This window comes from Otolemur garnettii, unplaced genomic scaffold (assembly GCF_000181295.1).
Source record: "Otolemur garnettii isolate 467f Iridium unplaced genomic scaffold, OtoGar3 scaffold00037, whole genome shotgun sequence".
Lineage (NCBI taxonomy): Eukaryota > Metazoa > Chordata > Mammalia > Primates > Galagidae > Otolemur > Otolemur garnettii.
In genome coordinates, this window is record NW_003852432.1 from 1,212,551 (window position 1) to 1,236,225 (window position 23,675).

General features: G+C 49.7%; 1 protein-coding gene across 1 annotated transcript in view; it reads right to left on the reverse strand.

The window, feature by feature from the left end:
- Positions 1 to 338: 338 nt before the first annotated feature.
- The window catches only part of SND1 (staphylococcal nuclease and tudor domain containing 1), a 458,234-nt gene continuing 434,897 nt past the window's right edge, over positions 339 to 23,675 (reverse strand). Inside the window, exons 17-24 of the mRNA XM_012805151.2 lie at positions 16,448 to 16,636; positions 9,974 to 10,115; positions 6,617 to 6,740; positions 5,745 to 5,814; positions 4,526 to 4,639; positions 2,906 to 3,109; positions 1,056 to 1,100; positions 339 to 936 (exon numbers count right to left, since the gene is read on the reverse strand). Coding sequence (XP_012660605.1) covers positions 871 to 936; positions 1,056 to 1,100; positions 2,906 to 3,109; positions 4,526 to 4,639; positions 5,745 to 5,814; positions 6,617 to 6,740; positions 9,974 to 10,115; positions 16,448 to 16,636 — 954 coding nt within the window. The 3' untranslated portion in view covers positions 339 to 870. The remainder of the gene's footprint in view (positions 937 to 1,055; positions 1,101 to 2,905; positions 3,110 to 4,525; positions 4,640 to 5,744; positions 5,815 to 6,616; positions 6,741 to 9,973; positions 10,116 to 16,447; positions 16,637 to 23,675) is intronic.

Here is a 23,675-nt window from a genome sequence, read left to right on the forward strand (position 1 = left end):
CCCCTGCCTGGGCCTTTCATGCCATGTACATGTTCACAGTGGGTGAATGGTTCTGGGTGCTGTTGGCTGAGCTGCTCTAATTAAGATCCTTGAGGACAGACACTTGCAATGAGTCAAAGACATGCAGCCTCTGCATGATGTCCATGGTGTCCAGTGGTGCCCACCAGGGTCTAGGAATTGCTTGCTTAGGACTCTGAAGAACAGGTTTGTTTTCCCTAGCAGACTAGGTTTTAGGGAATGGCTAGGCATTTAGATGACTACCTTGAGGGTCAATCAAGTGTCCAGGTCTCCTCCTGGCTGGGACTGCAAAGACCCCAGGCTCTGGGCTTCACTATAACCAATAAGGGCTGCAGACAGCATGTACTATTTTATTGGGCCTGGAAAGCTTTAAATACAGAATGGGCTGGCCAGGGGGCACATGTGGCATCTGAGAATGGACATATCAGAGAAATCACATAATCAAGAGTTGGACAGAGAGCTGGGGGAGAAGGGCAGTCTGGAATAGAGGCGGGGGCCAGCTGGCAGCTAGCCCAGGTGTTAGGATTACTCCCTCCACTAGGACAAAGTCTTTCATGTTTCTTCCTGATTGAAGACAACTTTTAAAAACCATAACCCCCCCAAATAAAAATATAAAATCAGCCGGGAGAGACAGTGGGCAGCAGTGCCTGTTGTCCCAGAGGATAATGGTCTGCCCCCAGAAAACCTTGGGGTTCCCCTGCCCCTGATGCCACCCTATAAGACATTTCCACAACTGAAGCAAAGCTGGACCCAATCTACACCCCTTCTCTGGGTGTGGAGTTGAAAACACCCTCCTGGCAGAGAAAGAGGTACTGGCATGAGCGGTGCTGAGGGCCAGACTCGATCCCTTCCTTAGCGGCTGTAGCCAAACTCATCAGCGTCATCAGCTCGGAAGTCTCCATAGCGCCACAGGTTCAGCTGTGAGAGAAAACAGAAGACAACTCTTCAGGGATGCTTCAGGGATGTGGAGCCTGCTGAACTCAGAGGGACAAGCCCCTTAACTCAGCACCCTCTGGACTCCCAAGGCAAGGACTCACCCTGGCGCTCTTGGCTGACTCCTGGGCATTCAGGTATTCCGTGATCTGCAGGGAAGAGAGAGGAAAGGGAGCAGTCAAGATGTGGGGGGAGATTCCCCAACTGCGTGGCCAGCATGACCCTGCAGAATGCTTAGGGCAGGTGCACACCACTCCTTACTCAGGCCCCTCCCGTGGAGTCAAGTTCCCTTAAAGTAAAACCCAAAGTGCACAGTCATTTTTGTTTCCCTGGTTTTCCCTTAACTCTTTGCTGTTCCATCTGCCTGGAATGATCTTCCCCTTAGGTCCTCCTGGCTACCTAATTCCACATCCTCTAAGTTTCTGATAAAGTATCTCCTTTTCATGTAAAATGAAAACCATCCCTTCCACCCCCTGATTTGCGTGACTATTTTTCCTCTTTTCCATTGCAGTTATCATCTTCTAATGTGCTATTTACTCATTATACTCATTTTTATAATTTGTGTCCTCAAGCTTGAACATAAGCTCTAAGGGGCAGGGATGTTGTCTTTTGCTCACTGATATATGGTAGGCCCTCAATAAATGTTTGCTGGAAGAATGAATAAATGAATGAACACATGTTAGGCGTTTATCTCAGGGACTGGGAAGAAGGAATTTTCTAGATACCAAAGATATCATGGGCAGTTTTTTATGGGGGACATTAGGAACTCCAATTCTACAGGGAAACATGTAACCTCATAGGACCCATTTTGGGAAATGGAGGGTCCCCCAGGGGAGAACCAGAGGTCAGGCTTTTCCCAAGACACAAGGGCATTTTACACTGGCGTCTTGTTTTGAATGAATCATTACTCAGTGCCACTGATCCACAAACTACCTATAAGAAATGTGGGCCTGAGGGGTTATGGGGAGAGGGGTGCAGGGAGGGGGCTGTGAAGGAAAGCAGCATGCACACTGAAGAAAGACTAGAGGGAGCAGGGAACCTGGTCTTCGTGCCCTGCCTTTCCTACCCCTCGCTTCTAAGGTGCAGCCTACTGCCCTCCTGCCAGTTACTCCCTCAAGGCAATGGCACGGTGGAGGACCTGAGCTTCCCCCTGCCTGGCCTTCTTGGATGGTTCCTCAACTCAGCTTGGTTGGGGAGCAGGGCTGGTCTGCAACGAGCCTTAGCTGCTGCTTGGTAAGAAGGCAGGTGGGACTCAGGCTTGTGTGGTGTGGAGTGCATGGGGCTGTCTAGTATCCAGAGCCCAAACTTCAAGTATCCACAGCTGCATAGCTCAAGGTGTTCCCTAGGGATTGGCTCATTGACTGTCACCATCAACTCCACAAAGTGGCAAGGCAGCAAGTGCTCTCACTGCACAACCAAGAAGAGGTGTGCTTCAGAAGATTGACTTCTTTGTCTCATCAACAGTAGAGACAGGGCTCATGCCCAGCTCTAAGTCCTTTTGGGCTCTTTGGTGCTGCCTCCTGGACAACTCTGGCTCTGGTTGGCATTGGGTGCTAGGAGTTACTTATGGACTTGAAGTTGTATGTTGGAGGGAAGGAAGTGAGACTGGAACAGAAAGAAAGATAGCTTTTAACCCTCTTCATACCACCCTCGGCATAAGCTTTTAGCCTGGGGGTGTAAGAGAAGGGAAACTTTCCACTCCAGTGTGCAGCTGCATTCTCAGCCACGCCCGTAGCCAATTAATTTGGGATGTAATTAGCTTTTAAAAAAAACAAAAAAAACTTCAATAAACCCAAGTCTGTTATCTTTCTCCAGCTGTAGCAGCAAGATGGTGGGTTCCCTGCTCCATGCCTGACTCTAGATGCAGTCCCCAGTCCCTTCATCTGTGAGGGGACAGGGGGTCGGGGTGATGCTAGAGGCCTGCCCCAAGCGGGTGGTACCTCTTATCACATACCACTTTCTGGAACTGTTTCTCCTTGCGCACCTCCACCATGACCAGACCCTCCTTCACCAAGCCCAGCCCCACGTCACCCTTGGAATCTGCAAACTGCAGGGTGACATGGGGGCAGCCAGCACTCAGGTGTTCCACGTTGAGCAGGCACTGAGTGTTCTGGATGTCTCGGACCACACTGTCCACAGCATCCGTGCGAGCATCATCCTACAGCAGGGACACACAGGAGAGCAGATGGAAGATAAAGAACAGCCACTTGGGCCTCAGATCCAGTCCACGGAATTCTAAGAAAGTCTGGCCAGAAGAGGCCTCCAACTCACTCTGCTTTGGATCCTAATGAGGGGAAATAGTCTCTGGACAGGAAAGACCCCCCTTTCCTTCTCATTTCCTTTCCTACAGCCGGAGCCTATCTGCATTCTTCTTTCCTACCATCACACTCTACCCACCTGCCTATATGTCCGAGGAAAGCTCTTTTTTTTCCCACTCAATGCTCCCCTACTCTTGGCACCGTGGCCCTCTCATCTCCTGCCCCTTCCAGGACTTTGCTCCAGCAAAGTGAGTCCACCCTCACAGACTTCCCCTTGAATATTAATTTGCCCTCAACACTTCTTGTTCTTTCTCTCTTGCCCTTTGGCAACTTTGTGAAAAGGTAGGGAATAGTCAACCATACCAATTTCTACTCAAGTTTTTTTCATTTGCACCCCGCATCTGGTGGCAGTGCCCACCATGTTGTTCACACAGCTCTCACTCGTGGTACCAGGCACCTTCTTAAAGCTAAAGCAAAGGGCACTCCCCATGAGCCTCAACGTGCCTGAGCCCCGAGGGGAGTTGGACGATGCAGGTTGGGTCTCCCCTTCTGGGAGGTGGGGGTATCTCGGACCTTGAGCACATGCTGCCTCTGGGTTCTCATCCTCAGGTTATGAGACCCCAGTCCTTCCTAAGGCTCTCTTTCTTTCCATATTACATGGGCCTACATACACTGGGTCATCTATAATTCCAGGTCTCATCTCACTTCCAAGTTGAAAACTATAAAGCCACCTGGAGGTCCCACAGCCCCCAAATCGACTCTTTCTTCTTTCCCTTAGCCAATAGCAGTGCATCCACATGTAAGAAATCCAGCACCACCTAGTCTTCAATCCAGACTGTTATTAACTGTCCCCCACCCTTTCCTCCCAGTCCTCCCATCCATACTGTCACTAGGACCAACTTTCAGGAAAACACTAAACTACATCACACTTCTGCTGAACATTGCGCCACATCCTACCTGCTTAGGGCACAAAGAATGAACTCCACACAAGGGCAGACAAGCTCATGACACCCAGGCCCTAACTTCCCTTTCCTTTTTACCTTTTGCCACTGTCCATAAGCCCCCTAGGGTCCAGCTGTGGTGGCCTATTCTTTTCCTAAACACACCCTGGGCACAAGCCTTGCCTGTTTCTCATGAACTAGCTGTAAGGCTCTAATGTGAGGTGCCACCTTCCCTCAACGTCCCATCTCTGGAGTCCTATTACTAGGACTACACTATCCACAATTGTTTTCATCTTCTTCTGTCAACCTGTGAGGGCTGCAGCAGCGACTGTCAGTGGACAGTTCCCTTTGGAAGAAGGAAGGCTCTATACTCACATCTTGGGGCACCTGAATGAAGGCGAAGGCATACTCTGTGGCTTGAGCTGGCAGCACTCGAGTGCTGAAGGCAGGTGGCAGGGTACCCAAGCGAGTGGATGGCAAGACCTCTCTCTGCAGAGGAAGCACCAGGTCAACAGCATCATATACTCAATGCATCCTTGTTCTCACATGACAGCTCTGTGACCAGGCTTCAGGAATGCTAAGTGTGGGCCTCTTTTGTTCACACCATGACTTGCTTCCACTTTGCCATGTGCACGGGGGAAGCTTTGGGAGAACCTGCCTGGCTGTTGCCTGCACTAGCTGGGGAGCTGTGACTCACGCTCTCTCACTCTGGGACTGCTGCTGGCATACCTGGTGGCTCCCTTGAAAACAATCATAGTGGTAACTGGGCTTTAACTGCTGTTTGCATTTCTTTCCAATGCCTGTTGGTTCTCAGACTACTTTTTCAGAGCTGCTGGCTGGAAGATCACAACAGGACAAGGGTCCCTACAGCCTCTGGGCCTGCCTATGGTCCTGGCCCAGGTGTGTGGGGTCACCCTAGACTGGGTAGGACCTCTTCTATTGTGTACTCCCAGGAGGTAGTTGGGAGCAGGGCTCAGCTCTGAGCTGTCATTAAAAGATCCTCAGCTCTAGTACTTGTGGAGGGCATGGAAGGAAAGCAGAGAACCATAGCCACACCTTGGTGGCATCATGTTCCTAAACTGTAACTTTCTCTACTCCTTGTGGCTGTACCTAGAGGGAATCACCAAAGAACTGTCAACAGACTTCCAGGTGCAGCCTGAGAGATTTTTCTCCCAAGGGTACTAGTCACTCTATCACCTTGTGACTGTCCCTTCCCTGCCAATCTGGATTTTAGGATGTACTGGGGATTAGCAGATCGAACAACACCTGGCTCAGCATGAACACTAGGAGCCGTGGGGTAGAAAGGGCCTTCATATGCTGTAGAGGCCCTGCAGCCCTTCACAGGGCTGCTGAGCAGAAGAGCAACGGTGCATGTGGCTGGGGCCTGATGTAGGACCTTTTAGTACTTGTAGCCACTGGCCACAGACACCAGTTTTGCCTGGTTACTCAGGGGACCTGGCCTGTCATGCACACAGCAGTGATGCCCAAATGCTGTGTCAGTGGGCTCAGAGGGACCTTCCAGAGATCAAATGATTTGACCTGGGGGCTACTGCATTTGGCAGCCTCCCACCCTGCCCTGGTTCCCAGCACTCACGTTCCCGTAGTCGATGTAGAAGACGTGTACTTTGGCAGGAGATTCGACTTTCTCTACTCGAGCGCGGTACCTACAATGGCAGCACAGGGAGAGCTCCAGGGACAGCTCTGAGGAGTCTGGGAACTCAGCCATGGCAGGGCAGGGGGCACAGCACCTCGCTGCCAAGGTTCATGGGTGTCACAGAGGACAGTTCCGAGACACCGTACAGGCCAGCCTCAGGCACTATGGCCACCACCTAATGGAATCAGAGCATAGCTGGGAGCAGAGGAGGGAGCAGGGAGCATGTGGAGCAGATTAATGTGTCCTTGGGGCATAAAGCAACAAGACTAATGACTAGATTGATGTCTGCTGTTTAAACCCAGCACACTAAACAGCAGCTGTAATTAGCCAGCAGATCTGTCTGGGAGGCCGCAGCAGGGAACACATCCAAGTCACTTCGTCACCCTGGGAAGGCCATGGGCCCTACCCTTGGCACATTACATGTAAGTGACCTTCTTCCAGTCTGTGCTGCTTCTCATGTCCCAGACAGCTAGGGTGGAGGGTCAAGTGGCTGGTCTGGGCTTACTGTGGACCAGCCTCTCCCTCAGCCCCTGTGACATCATTCTTCCCAGAGAGGGTGGGGAGGGTGCAAGAGAAGCCTGGCCAGCCAGCCAGGACTCCCACTCTGGGATTCCCCAGGAGAGAGGGAAGGACGTCATGTCTGTCCTCCAAGGGCTGTTGGACAGCAGGGGGCTCCCAAATCATAGTGCAGGGCCCCAGATGGCTGTGGCCATGAAGGGGGACACCCAGGAGAGCTGGTGGTCATCACTGACACCATCCCAGGGCAAAGCTGATTGCTGAGACTTCCTGCCCTGCTATCCCCTACAGCTTACCATTCTCCATCCACAAATTTGGCAATGCAGAACTCTCCCCGGCGGGGGGCGTAGGAGCCCTCGACAGGGGGGTGGCTGGCTATGTCATTACGCATGTTCTCCATCAGCTTCTCTAGCTGGGTGCCTACCGGAGAGGAAAGGAGCAGTGAGACATGGGTGCCTTGCCCTTTGGGCCTCTTCTGGGCTAGCCTGGGCAGTGAGAAGGATGTGAAATTCTGGGGGGCACTGTAGAGGGAAACCTTTTTGGTCCCCATTCAAGAGGCTTATGAGATTTCATGCTGTCTTTAGAAGTGAGACTGGTGACCTGGTGACATATCAGGCTTTCAAGGCACACACAGCCTTCCAATCTCAGCTCTTTAGGCTACTGACTAGGCCACAGGAGCCCTTAGGGACTGTGCCTGGGCTTTGAGTAAGGAGGTGAAACTAGGGAACATGGAACAAGGCTGAGACCAGCCTCCTTCATAGGGAAAAATTGCCAGCCCATACCTAGTTCATACAAGGGCCAGCTAGTTCCTGGCCTGGGAGGCCCAAGTTCTCCTAGGGTGCACAGGGAGGATGAAGGATGGCCTCCCTACAATCTTGGGCAAGGAAAAGGCCTCAGAATTGGATCCATAAAAGATGGAGGAGGAATTCTGGGAGCAGGGCCTATAGCCTCAAGTTGGCCACTCTGATCCTTGTCACCTTGCATGACACGTGCTGAGCAGAATTTCCCGCACTGCTAGACTGGGCTCTGCTTTCTCAGCCCTAACCTAGTGCTTCTCCTTAGCTGGGGTGGGAGTCCCCTTCCCTGCCTTGTCTTTCCCTACTCACTCTGACCTTGGGTCAACTGTCCTGCTTGTCCGCTAGTTTTTGTCTGTTTTAGCAACTCCTGAGGCCTTCTCAGTTTCCCTTCTGCCGTGCCTTCCCTCCTCCTCCCACCCTACCTTGACTGTAGCTCAGCCTCACACTTTTTTACCTCTTTCCTCTCAGAGGTGAGGGTGACTGTGGATGTGGGGTTTCTCTGCAGGGCCCAAGGCCATGCTGTAACAGGTGTACAACACGAGTTTATTGTTATACTTCCATAGTCAGCCTTGTAAGTTCACTGCCATTACAGCTGTGCTCTTTTAGAGCACAGACCATAGCTCACTTGTTTCTGTTTACTCATACAAGGCCTAGAGGAATCCCCAATGCGTGCAGGGTACCTAATAATTCAACTGTATGGAAAATACACTCAGCATATGCATGCAAGGATGTGTATCTACTATCTGGCTGTTGCATGGGCCGCTGGCACAGCAGTTACACAACCTGGTTTCAGGACAGGAACTGTCCTTTTCCCCACCATTGGCAAATGCTTTGACAACTCTCCTTAGCAAGTGCTCCTTGCTCACAGACAGTAAAATTCCAGGGACTAAGAAGAAGCCTCGATACAGACAGGTTTCTCTATTACTTAGTTGACTTTTATTTTTCTGCTCCAAGGCAAGAGAAGCAGGAGTTTGTCTTCTGCAAACAGGCAAAGTCCTCTGGGAGGTCCTTACGCAGAGCCTGGTTGGTCATTTGCAGCAAATGGCAGTGCTTTTGTCAGATCCTTCCCGAAGGCAGGCTTTAATTGAGAGAAGGGGCACTGGCAAGATGATGTCCCCCAAGGAGACATAAAAGGTTTCTGAAGACAGAGGCTGTGGATGCCAATGTTTATTTTTATGGATTTTATAGAGCCACCTGAGGGCAGGGGCCTCTCTGGAGCCTACCACAACTTCCCATGAGGCTTGCCATCAAGTACCCTATTCCCTTCTCTTCCAATATCCTAAGAACATACTGTTTTCTCTAGTTCTCTTTCTTTCCTTATTTTCTGCCTTAGGCATCACTCACTTCAGTGTCCTGGCTTCTGAGAGCTGCCTGAGATACCCAGGTGGGGTACAGGGACGACATATGAACCCTTATTCCCTTAGGTTTATGCAAATCCTGAACAGGGCCCAGTGCCCAGAGGAGCCTGCCTGGGAATCATTGCACCCTTTTTTCATTTTTTAAAATTTTAGATTAATATGAGGGTACAAACAATTAGGTTATAATGTTTATGTTTATTAGATAAGCTCCTTGTTGTAGTTATGTCCCATCCCTAGAAGGTGTATTGTACCCATTTCACTCAAGCTCTCACAGGGCCTTTCTAGCTGGCTTCTCTGCTCAACCCCTACTGCAGGACTCCTTCCTTTCACACAACCTAGACCTAGGCACCCCCCCCCCCTGTTCATTTCCAAGACAATTGCTGGTCTAGCTCTCACCAAGATGCCATTGGTGCATGACCTCAGGAGAACCTAATTTTGACAGCAGCTCATCAGCCCCATCCCTATTCCTCCCTGTATTTTTCTTTCCCAAGCATAGCCAGCTCAAGGCCAGGAATGGTCAAATTTTTCCTGGGGAAATGACTCTGCCACACAAACAGCAGGCTAGGAAATATCATTAGAAGGGAAGTGGCTGAGACAAGGCTGAGGCTGTTGGCAGTCTGGAGTGGGCCTGAGGTGGGGTTGTGGAGGTCAGATGAAGATGCATCCCGGCATCCGTGGGGCTGTCCTGAGTGTTGGTGACACTTTCAGCCTCCTCCAATCTCCTGCTGGGATTGGGCTCCTTGGACCCAGAGGTGGCTTTAAGAGCTTTTTCCTGTGTTCCCAACTAAATCATTTCCCTGCACTGGGTGGAGAGAGCACTGGGGTAGAGGCAGGAAGTTGGGCCAGCTGCTGCCAGAAAGCCCTCCTGTCCTCTGGTCTCCAGAATCCTCTGCTTAAGGGACCCTGGCCACAGTGCACAGCACTCAAGGAGAGGGTCCTTCAGAAAGACTGCCTAGGGATGCAAAGACTCCCCAGAGCACTGTCTGTTTCCATGGAAACCAGCTACAATTCAGGGCTATGTTAACCTCTAGAGAAGGAGAAACCCCAACAGACACAAGCCAAGCTCCCTCCTTCCCATGGAAATGGAGGGAGAGGGCCTGAGCCAGGCACAGCTAGTGCTTTCTGACGTACTCTGGGGGCTACAGATCCTCATGCCCAGCCCAGCTGAGGATGCATGGGGGAAAACCATTAACTAAGAGTCTCAGCACCACCCAGACAAAAATCTGTTGCCTCACTGATCCTCAAGACCTGCTCAGCCTTACCCACATGACTGAGTCCACTGTACATGTGGGCTCATGACATGACTCTTGGGCCCAGGAAGCAGTGTGACGGGCCTGGGAGTGGGCGGCACCAGCGTACACTCTTCAGGGCAGGCTACTGGACCACTAGGCTGTGCTCCTTCTTTCTCCCCCCACCCCTTGCCGAGCAAAGCTCCCCACTCAGGTGAGGGGGGCTGGACCAAGCCAGGGGCACTGAACCAGCAGCCTCTAGCACTCACCAGTCTCCACATCCTGCACGTAGAAGTGCAGGTCATCAGTGATCTCAGTCACGAACACTGGCTTGTAGCTGGCTGACCGCTCCTTCTCCTCCAGCACAGGTGTCACCTCCTCTACTGGCTGCTCCTCATAATGGGCCCAGACCTGCATGTCCAGTCAGCAGAGGAGAGGAGGGACCAGGAAGTAAAGTCAAAAAGGACACTGGGAAAGAGGCTTTGGGCAAATGGGGTCACCTCCAGGCACCTGAATCACACTGGGCTGAGCTCGAGGCCTCCGTGCCTCTGAGGGCAGAGGCAGGCTCTCTAAAGTTCTTCTCATCCAGAGTCTTAAATTCTAGCAGGCATCAGAAGTAACTTGGGAGCTTATTAAAAATACATGTCCCTAGGTCCCACCTTAGGCCTACCAAATTATAATCCAAGGGTCCCAGAGAGTGAAACAAGCAAAACCAGACTCTGAGTTGGTGCTCATGCATAACTGAGTGAAGACCCAGTTCTAACCAACTGCTATCTATGACTTGGGGGGGTCTCCACTCTGCTACATCTTTTCCCCCATGGCACTCTGCAGGGCTTGCTCTAAACTAGATCTGCTCACTCACACAGCCACCAGCACTCCTCAGGCAGTCCAAGTGACGGTCCTGGGCTGTGGTGGGCTCGGCACTGTGCAAGATGTGTCTCTGCAGCAACTTTTCTTTTCTCCATCCTCCTCACCTCCAGCAGGTTGCTCTGACCTCAGCACAGAAGCTGGGCCATCCCCTCCCTACCTCTCTTCCTCAAGCCCTGTGCTGTCAGGGCTGCAGTGGCTCAGAAGTTGATTCGACGTGACAGTGAGTCAAGTCCAATTCTGTAGCCAGGAGATTATCCAAGTAGTGACGCCTGTCAGAGCAGGGGAGGGAGGTAGCTTTCTGGCTGAGCAGCAGGAAGGGGGTGAGGGAGCAGTAGAGTACAGAATTGGACCCACAGACACATGCACTGGTAATAGGGATGATTGAAGTATTTGCCCCAAACTTATGTGCTGACTAGATAGCCAGGTGTTATTCTAAACATTCTCCAAATATTAATTCAAATAGCCCTTCGAATAGGTATTGACATTACCCTTGTTTTACAAAGGGGAAAATGAGGTACACAGGCTTGCAGCTAGAAGTAGTGAAACCAGCATCTAAACCCTGGCAGCCTACTCTAGAGCTCTTGTGGAATATTTTGGCATTGGCTGGGGGTCCTGGAAATAAAGGCAGGACTGAGCAGTAGGAAGAGCTGTGGAGAATAGATATTGCCTTGTGTCCTTACAGCCCTTGAATTTGCTGTTTTGACTCTGGTCAAGCTAACTATCTCCTCTGGGTTTCTTCTTTCCTTGAAATTAGGTAGTTTATTTGCTCACCCAATCACTAAGATGAGACCTTTTGGCTAATGTGTAGAGTTTGGGGCCTCAGGAAGCAGCTGAGGGGCAGGAATGCTGGAATTCTGGAACCACCTGACTCACACATCAGCGCCCATAATTCTGCATTTAACACAATGCAAGTGTGTTCTTCCTCTAGAAGGGATGGCAGCTGGGGAGTGGTTGAGACATCTAGGCCCAAGCTTTCTGCCATCCCGAGCAGAGCAGTACCTTCTTAGGCTGCGCTTGACGGCACCTGGTCAGACACTGGGCTTCTACCCAAACAGCTCCTGAACTCTCAGCTTCTAGGCTCCAAACACCCCAATATCTGTGACCCACAGCTCTGCCCCTAGTCAGAAGGGAGATTCTCAGCCTAATTCCCCAAGGGCTCAGCTGCCAATATGGGAAAAGTGGGGTCTGTAGCTCACAGACTTCCCTGTAAAAGGGACTTGGGAGAGAGCCACAAATGCTCCATTTCCAAAGCCTATGTCCTGATGAGGCTGATGCTTTGCCCCAGGCCCAGCTGGCAGCCAGCCATTCTTATCAATATCTGGCCCCTACGCTATAGCTCTGAGGCCCAGTGGGACACACACTGCCTCTGGGAGGTAAGACTGTCAACCCTAACTTATGTGAGCTGGAGCTGAGCCCTTCCTACTTGCTGCCCCCTTCTCCCTGCAGCTCCCACCTGTGCAGTCCTGCAACCTTGCCTCTCTCAGCACACTCTGCACTCTCCAAACCAAGAAGTCAGCCCTTCCCTCAACCCCTCCTGCTCTTCTTCTAGCTCCTTCCCTTCCCAGCACTCAGATGGTTAAAGGGGCAGGGTGCCCTGCTCTGGTTCCAGAGTAAGCTCTGAGTCTGGGAGCAGTTCAGGGCTCCTGTCCTAACCCTACCCTGCTCCCCTTCTCTGTGGGAGAAGGCGGCTCCTCAGCTGTGTTGATGAATTTGGAACAGACTGACAGGCCAAGAGCAGAAACCACTAATGACTCCTCAAGTGAAAATGCCTTAGGCGACAGCATCAGGTTTCCTCTTTGGGGAAGAGTGGAGCTTCCTTCCCTGGCAGGCTCAGGTGGACAGCAAGCATGAGGTCATGGAGGATGCAAACAAAAGCCTCAGGGATGACCCTTTGCTTCCACCAATGGGCTCAGGTCCCACAGCTCAAGTGGGGATAGAAGGGGAAGTACATACTACCACCTGACTTGAGAAGACAATATACATATCTCCACACAAAGTGCGGCTGGCTCCTGAGGTTGCCAAGAACCACCCACAGGGTATAAGACAATGCTGAACTTGGCTCCTGGAACTGTGAAGGCCCCTCTTCTCCTTTGGGATGGAGGTGACTAGCTGCCCCTGGTAAATGCAGCCTGGACAGGTGACTTCTTGATGGGAAACAGTCACTCAGCAGAGCATGGCTTGGCTCCTCAAGTCCCACTCTTAAAACAGGGTGCATTTTGCTCATGTTGACTTACATTGCCCTTTGGCAGAGCTGGTGCAGGGAGGAGACACATATGTTGACAAGATGCCTGCCACACATGTGCAGCCAGCTAGAATGTTTCCCACAGCCCTTCTAGCCCTACTACAGCTCAGACCCCTGACAAGGAGCTTCCTTCTGGGAAGCCCCATGGAAGGTGTTTTTTTTTTCCTGAGACAGAGTCTCACTTTGTCACCCTTGGTAGAGTGCTGTGATGTCACAGCTCACAGCAACCTCTAGCTCTTGGGCTTAGGTGATTCTCTTTCCTTAGCCTCCCGAGTAGCTGGGACTATAGGCACTCGCCACAACGCCTGGCTATTTTTTTGTTGCAATTTGGCCAGGGCTGGGTTCAAATCTGCCACCCTTGGTATATGGGGCCAGTGCCCTACTCACTGAGCCACAGGTGCCACCCATGGAAGGTTCTTTTTCCTGTACCTTTGGGGGAAGTAAGCAAAGAACCCTGACCAAAGAAACAGTGACTATGCACACAGACAAGGAGAGTTAGTGCTGATGGCCCTACCCCCAGACTCTTGGCCTATGGAGGAATTGGGCAGAGGACAGGGATCCTATACCTATGAATTCTCTGGGCCTTTAGCAGAGTAAACCTGAGTCTGACTGAAGTAGCAGGGTCCAGGGATGCTGAGAGATCAGCCCATGGAGGAGATATGCTCTAGTTCTTGGACCACTCTGAGCTGCATCACTGGGGAGAGTCTGTCCCAACTCTATGACTGATGGTAGGGTTGTGGTCAGGTTGGGGAACAGTGTTTTTTTCTGTTGCAAGACTGGGGCCAGGACAGAGTTCTGCCCTGAGGCAGGGCACTGCTGGCACCCCTCCATGACCTTGGCTTTAGAACAAGATGGAGAATGGATGAGGCAAGTATCTCCCTCCTTTGTTTGCTACAGGCTTCTTCCATATATGTTCCTGCCTTGCTCAGGTCCCTTCCATGCTCTGGGGCTCCTTGTGATCCCCTGTTGCTAAAATGGAAGAAACCTACTATGCTAGCCACAAACAAGCCTAGTTCTCGAGTGGAGGCTGTCTCTCCTTTGGTCCTCTCCTTGCTCTGGCCTTTTCTTTTCCCTGTACTTCCTCCTCAGGGAGCCTCAGGTCCCCCTTCTGGCAGGAGAAGCGGAATGTGGACTGAAGATCTACTGGCTGGAATCTTTCCTTTCTAAATCCTATTTAATATCACCACTCACAAGGCTCCAGGGGTGGGGCTGGCACAGGGCTAGGATACCAGGCTTTAAGCCTGTAGCAAGGAAGCCAAGTTCAATAAAAGCCAATCAATGGTCAGTCCACCTCTGTCCAGGTCCCTGATGAGCCAAGTGAAGGAGTGGGATTAGGAAGAAGGGGATAGGTGTTTGCCATCTGCAGCTCCCTCCTTGATTCTTGGGTCTGCCCAGGAGTTGGGGGAGGGGGGTACCCTCCTATATAGGAAGGCCCAGCCTTCACTGACAAGGAGTCTACAGATTACAGGGAGGAATTAAATCCAGCAGAAGGGCAGCTAAGTCTTTGTAGGTGGGAAACCAGCATTGTCAGGTTCTCTCAGAAAGACACATTCACAAATGCATGCACACATAATCACATTCTCTAAAGACTTTGCACACTCCTGGTCTCACTGAATCTCTCAGCATTTCCTTTCCTTGGTTAGCTAGCGGGTAGAAACATTTATGCATCCCGATGCTAACACCATCTCTCAACCCCTGTTTTGACAGGTAAGGCAACCCTCACTGGGATCACAAGCGAGTACACTTCAGATACTCCAGTTATTGTCTCAAGTTGACCACCAAATGCTTTCATCTGGGTCTAGCCAACTCTGAAGGCTATTACAAAGTTGCCACTGGGAAGCAGCCCCACCAGGATGAGGAAAGCCAGCTTAGGCTTCTCAGGATCCTTGGAGAGAACAGGGATTTGCAGAAGAGGGACCCAGGAGGCAGCAGGCCCAGCACTGAGAGTTGTGCACTGCATTTTAATTGAACTGGAATAAAAACACACAGCCCATGCAAGTAATTAATCACTGGTAATTACTCCTTAGCATCATCAAGTGGCACCAGCAAAATGGTGACTTGGGCTCTTCCAGCAAACCTAGTAAATAATGATGCCCAGTTCAGCATAGCACCTGGCAAGGAACCCACCCGCCCCTTGATCTCAGGCCAGATTCCCCTCCCTGCCATACCCTGGGTCCTTCTGGGGTTTCTACTCTGGGGGCAGAGATCTCTTGGCTCTAAGAGGCAGCTATGAGGCTTACTTGTGATGAGCCAGGAAGCAGGGCCAGGGGCAAAGATGCTTTCAGAATTTGGGCCTTATGCTCTGTGCTTGCTACTCTGACCCCTAGCTGCTAACTCTTCTGTGAAGGTTCAGTCCTTTTAATAGGAGTCCCCAGTACTGCCTCTTTTCCGTCTCCCTGCTGCAGGCAGAGGACATGGGGGTGGCAGTCTTAAGTTCAGCTGTCAAAGGAGGAAATGTAGGAGGAAGCTGGGTGACTCCTTTCCTGTAGGAACCAAGGCTGCCTGCTTCTCCCATTGTTCTGGGAAGACAGGGTTTAATGTCAGCAGGAGGTGGAAACCTCCTCTGAAGCTTCATGGGGGCTGCTTCCTCAAGGGCCACAGATAGTCACTTTCTATTTGTCTTAGCTTTTGTCCTCTCCCTGGAGTCCTTCTACCTCCATTATCCTGCCACCACCAAAGGGTTGGTTGTCTGCCCAATTCAGAGGATGGGAAGAACTGATACAGAGAGACCTAGCAGGACAATCTCTAGGGGAAGAGAGGCCCCTGAGTGAAGAGGTTGCTGCTCTGGACTGGAGGAGCTTTGGGGGCCCCAAAGCCCCCCACTCTTATTGGCAGGTGTCTGGGCTTTGGCTCTGGGAAGTGAGTTTTAAGCCAGATGGCTGCTCCATAGGGAAGAAAACATTTATTCCTGGAACAAATTTATTGCTCAGCACGGCTGTCCCAAGAAATCCTCCTCAAGCCCAGAGAAGCCCTGACAAATTGGTGGCCAACTGATTTATCCCCATTATCAGGGCTGGGCTGTAAGTCAATAGTGACAGGCTGAGTGCACGGGGTGCTGAGCCTGGCTACCATCACCAAACCACTGGGTTCCTTAATTGCCAATTGATTTCCAAAAGCTGCTCTCTGACCCACCCTCCTTGTCTCTTCAATGCAGTGTCTGCAGAAACCAGTAGGCCATGCATTTGCTGCCCTAACAGCTCTGCGCATCTCCTGGGGCCATCTGCCCACCTGGGTAAAGCAAAGGAAATGCCTCTGAGCTGATGCAGAAAGGTCAGGGTTGGGGAAAGAGGGACATTCCAGGCATTTCTCCCATGGCTCCAAGGTCACCTTCTAGACATCTTTTGCCCTAGGTACAGCTGAGCAGGCCTGGGCATCCCTCATGATCTTCCAGGCTGGCAGACCAAGTCCACCATAAGTCTGCAAGAGGCTATGGCCAAGGACATGTAAACTGGCAGTCTCTTCCTTAGTGTGTATGGCTCCTTGGTGTGGGTCTGAGATCAACACCTTCACAGGCCACAAACTGAGGGGATAACAGAACCACTTCCACCTGTTCCCTGGAGGCAGGGAGTGAGTGTGAGGGGTGGGGGGAAGGGAGAGGGAGGGAGAACATGCCTGGGCTGTGACACTCTACCTTCTCTTTCTTCTGCTTGGCGGCCTCCTCCGCAGACAGTAGGGACTTGTAGTAGGAGCTGCGCTCGGCGGTGAAGTGGACCTTGGAGAGTGCATGCTCCACCAGCAGGACAGACAGGTTGGCGCCATCGATGTGCAACCAGCCAATGAAGTTGCCAGCCTTGTCCATGCTCTCCACCTCTACCTCCACCTGGGACAGAGAGACATGTGTCAGTCCACAGGGGCCAGGCCTGGGTGTGCAGGGGCTGAGTCCATAGAGAGGAGAGTGGCGCTATGGCCTTGGGCTCATAGGCCTTGGGCAGCTGCAGCCATACCTGCTCCATGTGGCAGCTGGTGAGGAAAGCAGAACAGGAGCCTGTCGGGGTCCCTCTTAAAATGCTTCACACTGGACAGCACCTGTGGCTCAGTGGGTAGGGTGCCTGCCCCATATACTGAGAGGGGCGGGTTTGAACCTGACCCCGGCCAGACTATAACAAAATATAGCTGGGTGTTGTGGTGGGCACCTGTAGTCCCAGCTACTCAGGAAGCTGAGGCAAGAGAATCGCCTAAGCCCAAGAGCTGGAAGTTGCTGTGCACTATGATGCCACAGCACTCTACCCAGGATAACAAAGTGAAACTGTCTCTAAAAAAAAAAAAGAATGCATCACACTTCAGCTCTATAAAATGGATCTGAGTGTATAGCCACTCATATCCAGAATCACCTTTGACAGACATGTCACTGATGAAGCAAGTTCTCTTCCTCCCAGTGACAGAGAGCTACTGGGGCAAGTGTGACTCTCCTCAGCCTGTGTGTATGGTGTGTACATACACACAGTTGGGGATTAGGAACTCCAGCACCCACCCTCAGCTCTGCACTAGGAAGACAAGCCCTTAGGAAGCAAGGCAATCCCTGGGGAGAGGGAGACTGCTCTTCCCAGTAGAAATGAGTAGATTCATGTGTAATGAAGATAATTAAAGTGGCTGCATGAATGCCAGGAGAGGACAGGTGAGGCAGAAAGATGTGGCAGAAAGTGCATTAACACACAGGGCAGTTAGGGCCAACCCCAGCAGAAGAAGCAACCAGAGGGTGTGGTCACAGCTGTGGCTGAACCCCTAAACTTTCAGGAATCCCACAAGCTCAAGGGATCTCGGGGCCTCCTCCACTGAGGGCCTCATTGCAGTATACCACACCCTAGATCTAGCAATGACTGTGCCTTAAAAAAGGCAGCCTCAGGGTCATGGTCCTTATGGTGGCTCATCTCCCCCAATATGAAGGCAACAGCCCAGGATAAATTCCTTCCATGATACTCTCCTGACCTTCTTCCTCTTCTACTAAAGGGGCCTATAAAAGTCTTTGCTGCCAAATGTAAAAACTTGTATTAATTTAAACAGCTTCAAGCTCGATTAAACAATAAAATGAATGTCTAAATACTGGGAATTCTTTTAGTCTGAGCTGGAGCTAGCAGTGGAGGATTAGAAAGGATGAAGGTGGGAGCAGGAGATATTGAGTGACATGGCTCCACAGAAGGACACAGAAGTGGCCTGGGTATGCAGAGAGAAGGTAGCAGGGAAGAAAAGAAGGGGTCAGGCCAGGGAGGCAGGACTCTCACTGCCTCCCATTCTTGAACATCTTCCAATTGTAGTTCCCCGAAAATAAGACCTACCCCCAAAATAAGCCCTAGCAGGATTTCTATGCATTTGTTAAATATAAGCCCTACCCTGATAATAAGACCTAGTGATGGTCACGCCATGCATTTTGGTGCACAGAGGAAGACATCCCCCTGAAAATAAGCCCTAGTGTATCTTGAGAAAAAATAAATATAAGATAGTGTCTTATTTTCAGGGAAACATGGTAAGGTTAGAGAGACCAAGTCCATTGTGTTGATCTTGGAGGTGGCATGGACAAAGTAAGTGCAGCTAGTGATGAGAGCAGAATCCAGGTTTCCCACTGCCTCCTGGCAGAAAAGACTGCCCCCTCACACCCTACCCCCTGTCCACAGCCTTCTGTTTCAGGTATAGCCCTTTCTTCAGCCAGCCATACCTTTGCCCCCACTTACTCTCTTCCTACTGGGGTAAATACCTGCTCTCCACTATTCAGGACTATGGAACCTTTCAGCTCATGAACAGAGCCCGAATGGAAGTACTGGGACACAGGGTGCTTCCAGGCTCTCTGCTGGGCTGGGCCAACCTTGTGCCTGTACCATACTGCTGAGGGGCAGAAGCAGGAAGAACCTGTTAAAACAGGCTTTTCCTTTTCCTTCCTCTAATTCTGGCAATTAACTCAATTAACTGAAAGACCTACATTTGTGTGAGAGAGGAGTAGGTGGGCAAAATCTGAGGCTACTCAGATTTCAACACCTCTGATCTACCTTGCCCTAGGGTGCTGGAGCAAAGGGGAAGCTGGGCCAGTGGAAGATGGGCACTGGTATTGGGGTGGGGTAGGGATGGGGAAAAGACGGTCAGACTGGGTGGATGAGAACTGCGATGGGTAAAATTACACACAGGAAGATTATCTCTTTCTTTTAATTTGCCAAACTTCATCATAGATGATAAAGTTAAGCAGCAGCAGGTTCCAGAAGAATTCTAGGGAAGCAGGAGAAAACAGAGAGGCTGTCTGCCTTGTGTTGAGGGCTCATGAGACATATGCCTGACCAAAAGCAAATGAGGCTGGTACAGTTTCCAGCCAACACTGAACCCAGACCCAAGGCAGTTTTCCCATTCCCTATCCTCTTATGTCCCACAGACTTAGTAGCCAAGTGTTTTTTCCCTAAAACCAAAGATGGCTTCCTTGCTTGGACACAAGGCCTCTCTCCAGGCCTAGTAGCCTCCCAGCTTGTGGTGGGTCAGTGTGGCTGCTGGGATAGATGCAGGAACCTCAGAGATAGGCTGCAGATGCAGCCAGGCTAGCACAGCTGTGCTCAACCTAGAAGATGCCCGTGCTTAAACTTTGCTCTCACAGCAAACCCCAAATTCACACATTGCTCTCTTCTGAGGCTAGAATCAGATGCTTGCCTCTCCTCTCTCTAGGGCTCACATTAGAGAGACAAGCAGGCATACATGGGGTCAACGCTGCAAGGGAGCCATTAGGCTCTCCTGGGCAGGTGAGACTGACTTCACACTTAACTAGCCTTCCCGGCAATCAATACGCTAACTTGAGCTTGACAAGTCTCTAGGCCCAGCCAGCCACAGAGGAGAGAAATTTCTAGCCTGGGTACCATGCTGCCATTGAATCTATCTCCATTTCAGTTGTAGAGAGAGATAAAGCTGTCACCCATGGGACTCTGATGCCCTTTTATTACAGTGCCACAGCCACAGTAATTTCTCAATCAAACAAAGGCAATCAGGAAGGTAGACTGGACTCCTGTTCCTGTTGAGTTCTCTCTAACCGAACCCTATGTTGCGTCTGCTCTTCTGGACATGCCTCAACTTGGACGGCTGCATGGATTTACTAGGACTTTTCTCTAGCCATGGGAGAATCATGGGAGTTGCAAGCAGTAGGTTAAGCAGGGAGCTCCTAGGTGGTTGGTATGTATGTTCATCCTGCATCATGTTTTCCTTTATACTGACTGCCAGTAACTTGTGGCTTAATTGTAACATTATGTGGTTCCATGTATGTACAAACGTTATTTCTTTTTAACTCTAAGACTCAAATTTCTATTCCTTTTCTCTCAGTGAAAACTTATGATGCTTTTGCTATATCCCATGGATTTTTGTATGTTGTATTTCCATTTTCATTTATTTTAAGACATTTAAAAAAAAATTTTTTTTTTTTTGAGACAGAGTCTCAAGCTGTTACCCTGGGTAGAGTACCGTGGCATCAAAGCTCACAGCAACCTCAAACTTTTGTGCTTAGGTGATTCTCTTGCCTTAGCCTCCCAAGTAGCTGGGACTACCACAACTACCACACCTGCCACAATGCCCGGCTATTTTTTGTTGCAGTTGTGATTGTTGTTTGGCAGGCAGGGGCTGGATTCGAACCCGCCAGCTCTGGTGTATGTGGCCGGTGCCTTAGCCGCTTGAGCTACAGGCGCCAAGCCTAAGACATTTTTAAATTTCTTTATTAACCAATTGATCATTCAGCAGCACACTGTTTAACTTCTGTGTTTGTGTAGGAACTGGGGGTCACGATGTTAAGTAAAATGAGCCAAGCACAGAAAGACAAATATTGTATGTTCTCACTCATATGCAGAAGTTTAAAAAAGTGGATCTCATGAAGACAGGGAATAGTGGTTGCCAGAAGCTAGGGAGGGAAGGAAGGAGGCGAAATGAAGAGTGATTGATTAATGGGTACAAATATATACTTACTTAGAAGACATAAGACCTGGTGTTCCTCAGATCAGTAGAGTGATTATAGTTAATATTAACTGATTATAAATTTTAAAATAGCAAAAAGAGAATAATCTAAATGTTCCTAGTATAAAGAAAATAGAGCTCGGCACCTAGGCTCAGTGGTTAGGGTGCCAGCCACATACACCGAGGCTGGTGGGTTTGAGCCCAGCCTGGGCCTGCCAAACAACGACAACGGCAACAAAAAAATAGCCAAGTGTTGTGGTGGGTGCCTATCGTTCCAGCTACTTAGGAGGTAAGGCAAGAGAATCGCTTCAGCACAAGAGTAAGAGGTTGCTGCGAGAAGGGTGACATAGTGAGACTCTGTCTCAAAAAAAAAAAATTTAAGGTGAAGGAAATCGCAATTACCTTGACTTGATTATATAAATGTATCAAATTGTCACATGTACCCTGAAAATGAATGTGTATATAATACGTATCAATAATATATATATATAGTATATATATATATGCTCACACAGATACAGATATACATACACTCTAGTTGTGGTCTATAAAGTGATCACGAACACTGAATTAGCAAATATCGAACCAGCGCTCTTAGAGGAAATACAGCGTTTGAGTTCCTGAGAGCCTCTGATTACAATATTTTTATCCAATCAACATATAACTTTATTCCAATGTGTCTCTGTTTAAAAACACCTAACTTAACATAGTCATTGATTCGGTAACATTGAATTTATACCAATAGCATAACTCATGCCTGAATGAAGCTTAACGATCACAAGCCCTTCTCCATAAGGCACATCCCAGCCTTCTTGTACCAGCTCAGGAACACTAGACAGCACTTCAGCATTATGCTTGGAGACCATTTAAAACTATAAAATCATCAACAAAAAAAAAAAAAAAAGGAAAAAACATGGTACTAAGTAGGCCACGATAAGGACACTTGTTCATATTATGAGAGCTGAAACTAGAAGGCAGAGTATTGCCTTGTTGAACCTAAGATGAAAACCTGCTTACCAAGTGACTAAAAAAATTTTCTGTCACTCTGTAATGACCATAAATGATCCCCAAAGTACCACATGTATTGATTTGGGGGTTACAAATAATCTTGGCAAGTAGATGAATATACATATAATAATCTGCAAATAAAGAAAACCAACTATACACCATATAGATGTATAGAAAGAGCCATTTCCTATAAGGTTCCTCAGACTAAAGATAAGAATTAGGGGAGGGAGACTCGTTCCTGTCAAATATGGAAGAAACCTCTTCATCTCCCCCAACTAGATGCTGCAAGCATTAAATGAGATAATATTGATGGAGTATAAACTGCAGATTGATCATGCAATAGAGCTACCTGTCTCTGTGGCATCTTGGAGTGTTTCTGGAAGAGATCTGGACTCAACAGCTACCACAGGCAGCCTCCCACCATGGCAGGTGACACGGGGGAGTTTAGGCCTTAGGTGACTACCATGGGCTGCCAGAAGTCTGGGAGCAGGCTGCATTTGAGTGGGCATTTGGCCAGATACCACCTTAAAGGTGTCAGAGTATGTGTGTGCACGTATACAAGCAGTGTGAGTGACAAACGGTCTTCTCGTTATTCTTCTCTGCTTAGTGTACATGCTGAAGCTGAGACCCAGAAGGACACATAGGTCTGGGAGAGGGAAGTGTCTCCTAGATACTAGAAGAAGGAGCAGGTGGTGGCAACCTACGGAAGTGGTTTGGCAGTAACTGGTTAAGAAAGAAGTAAAGCCTAGATGCCTGCAGGTCAGCCATGCCCCTCAGGTGTTAAAGGCTATCCTAGCGCTGCCTCACTGCAGCCGTGCTGGTCAGCTGATCTGCCAGCACCTTGTGCCCTCCGTTCCTGATGTTGGCAGAGTGGGTAGGGATTTCATGGTTGCTAAGTACCTGGCCTATGCTTTTCCCAGCTTTGATGCCACTTTCTCTGTGAAGACTTCCTTCACCCATACTTGCCACGAGCTGCCCTCTGCATGTCTACAGGCTACCCTCCCTGTGGCATTTAGTAGGCAGTGTATAGCACAGCACAGAGGTTGGGAGTATGGAACTCTGGCAACAGATGGCTTGTACTGGATGAACTCAGGGGAGTCACTTAACTTCTCTAAGCCTCTGATTACTTTGTTGTAAAACTGGGATTGCAAAAGTGTCTACCTCAAGGATGTGTTATGATGATTAAATGAGCTAATATATATATATCTGTGAAGCACTTAGAAGGGCTCTTGGTACATAAAAGCTTCATCGTGATCATTGTAACCTATTTACTTCCTGGGAGGGGCAGTTAATTCATTTCCAAATGTCTTTTTTCACCAATTAGATGGTCAGATCCAGGAAGAATGAAGCTTGATCTAGACACCAAAACTTCTCCAGAGCTCAGACTGCTCACTGGGCCATGAGGTAGTAGAAACATGAATTTTGGAGTTAGACTAGGTTCCACTCCTAGATCTAGCTGTGAATTTTGGGGTAAGTCACATGACCTCTCCTAGATGGTTTTCCTATCTGTAAAATGAGGACAGGGTCCTACGTATTAAATGAGGTAATAAAACTGTTTCTTTTTCAACAAATGCCAGCAGTACACTGATAGTCTGATGTCTCTCTGAGATGGTGACATCTAGCAGCTGTCTTGCTTTGCTGAGCTGTGCATAGGGGTCTTCCCATTAGAAAAGACCAACCACTAACTAGGTGCAGTGGCGCATGCCTATGATCCCTGCACTCTGGAAAGCTGAGGCAATAGATGTCCTGAGCTCAGGCGTTTGAGACCAGACTGAACAAGAATGAGACCCCTTCTCTACTAAACAGAGAAAAATTAGCCAGGTGTTGTGGAGGGAGCCTATAGTCCCAGTTACTTGGGAGGCTGAGGTAGGAGGATAACTTGGGCCCAAGAGTCTGAGGTTGCTGTGAGAACTCTACTCAGGGTGACAGAGTGAGACTTTGTCTAAAAA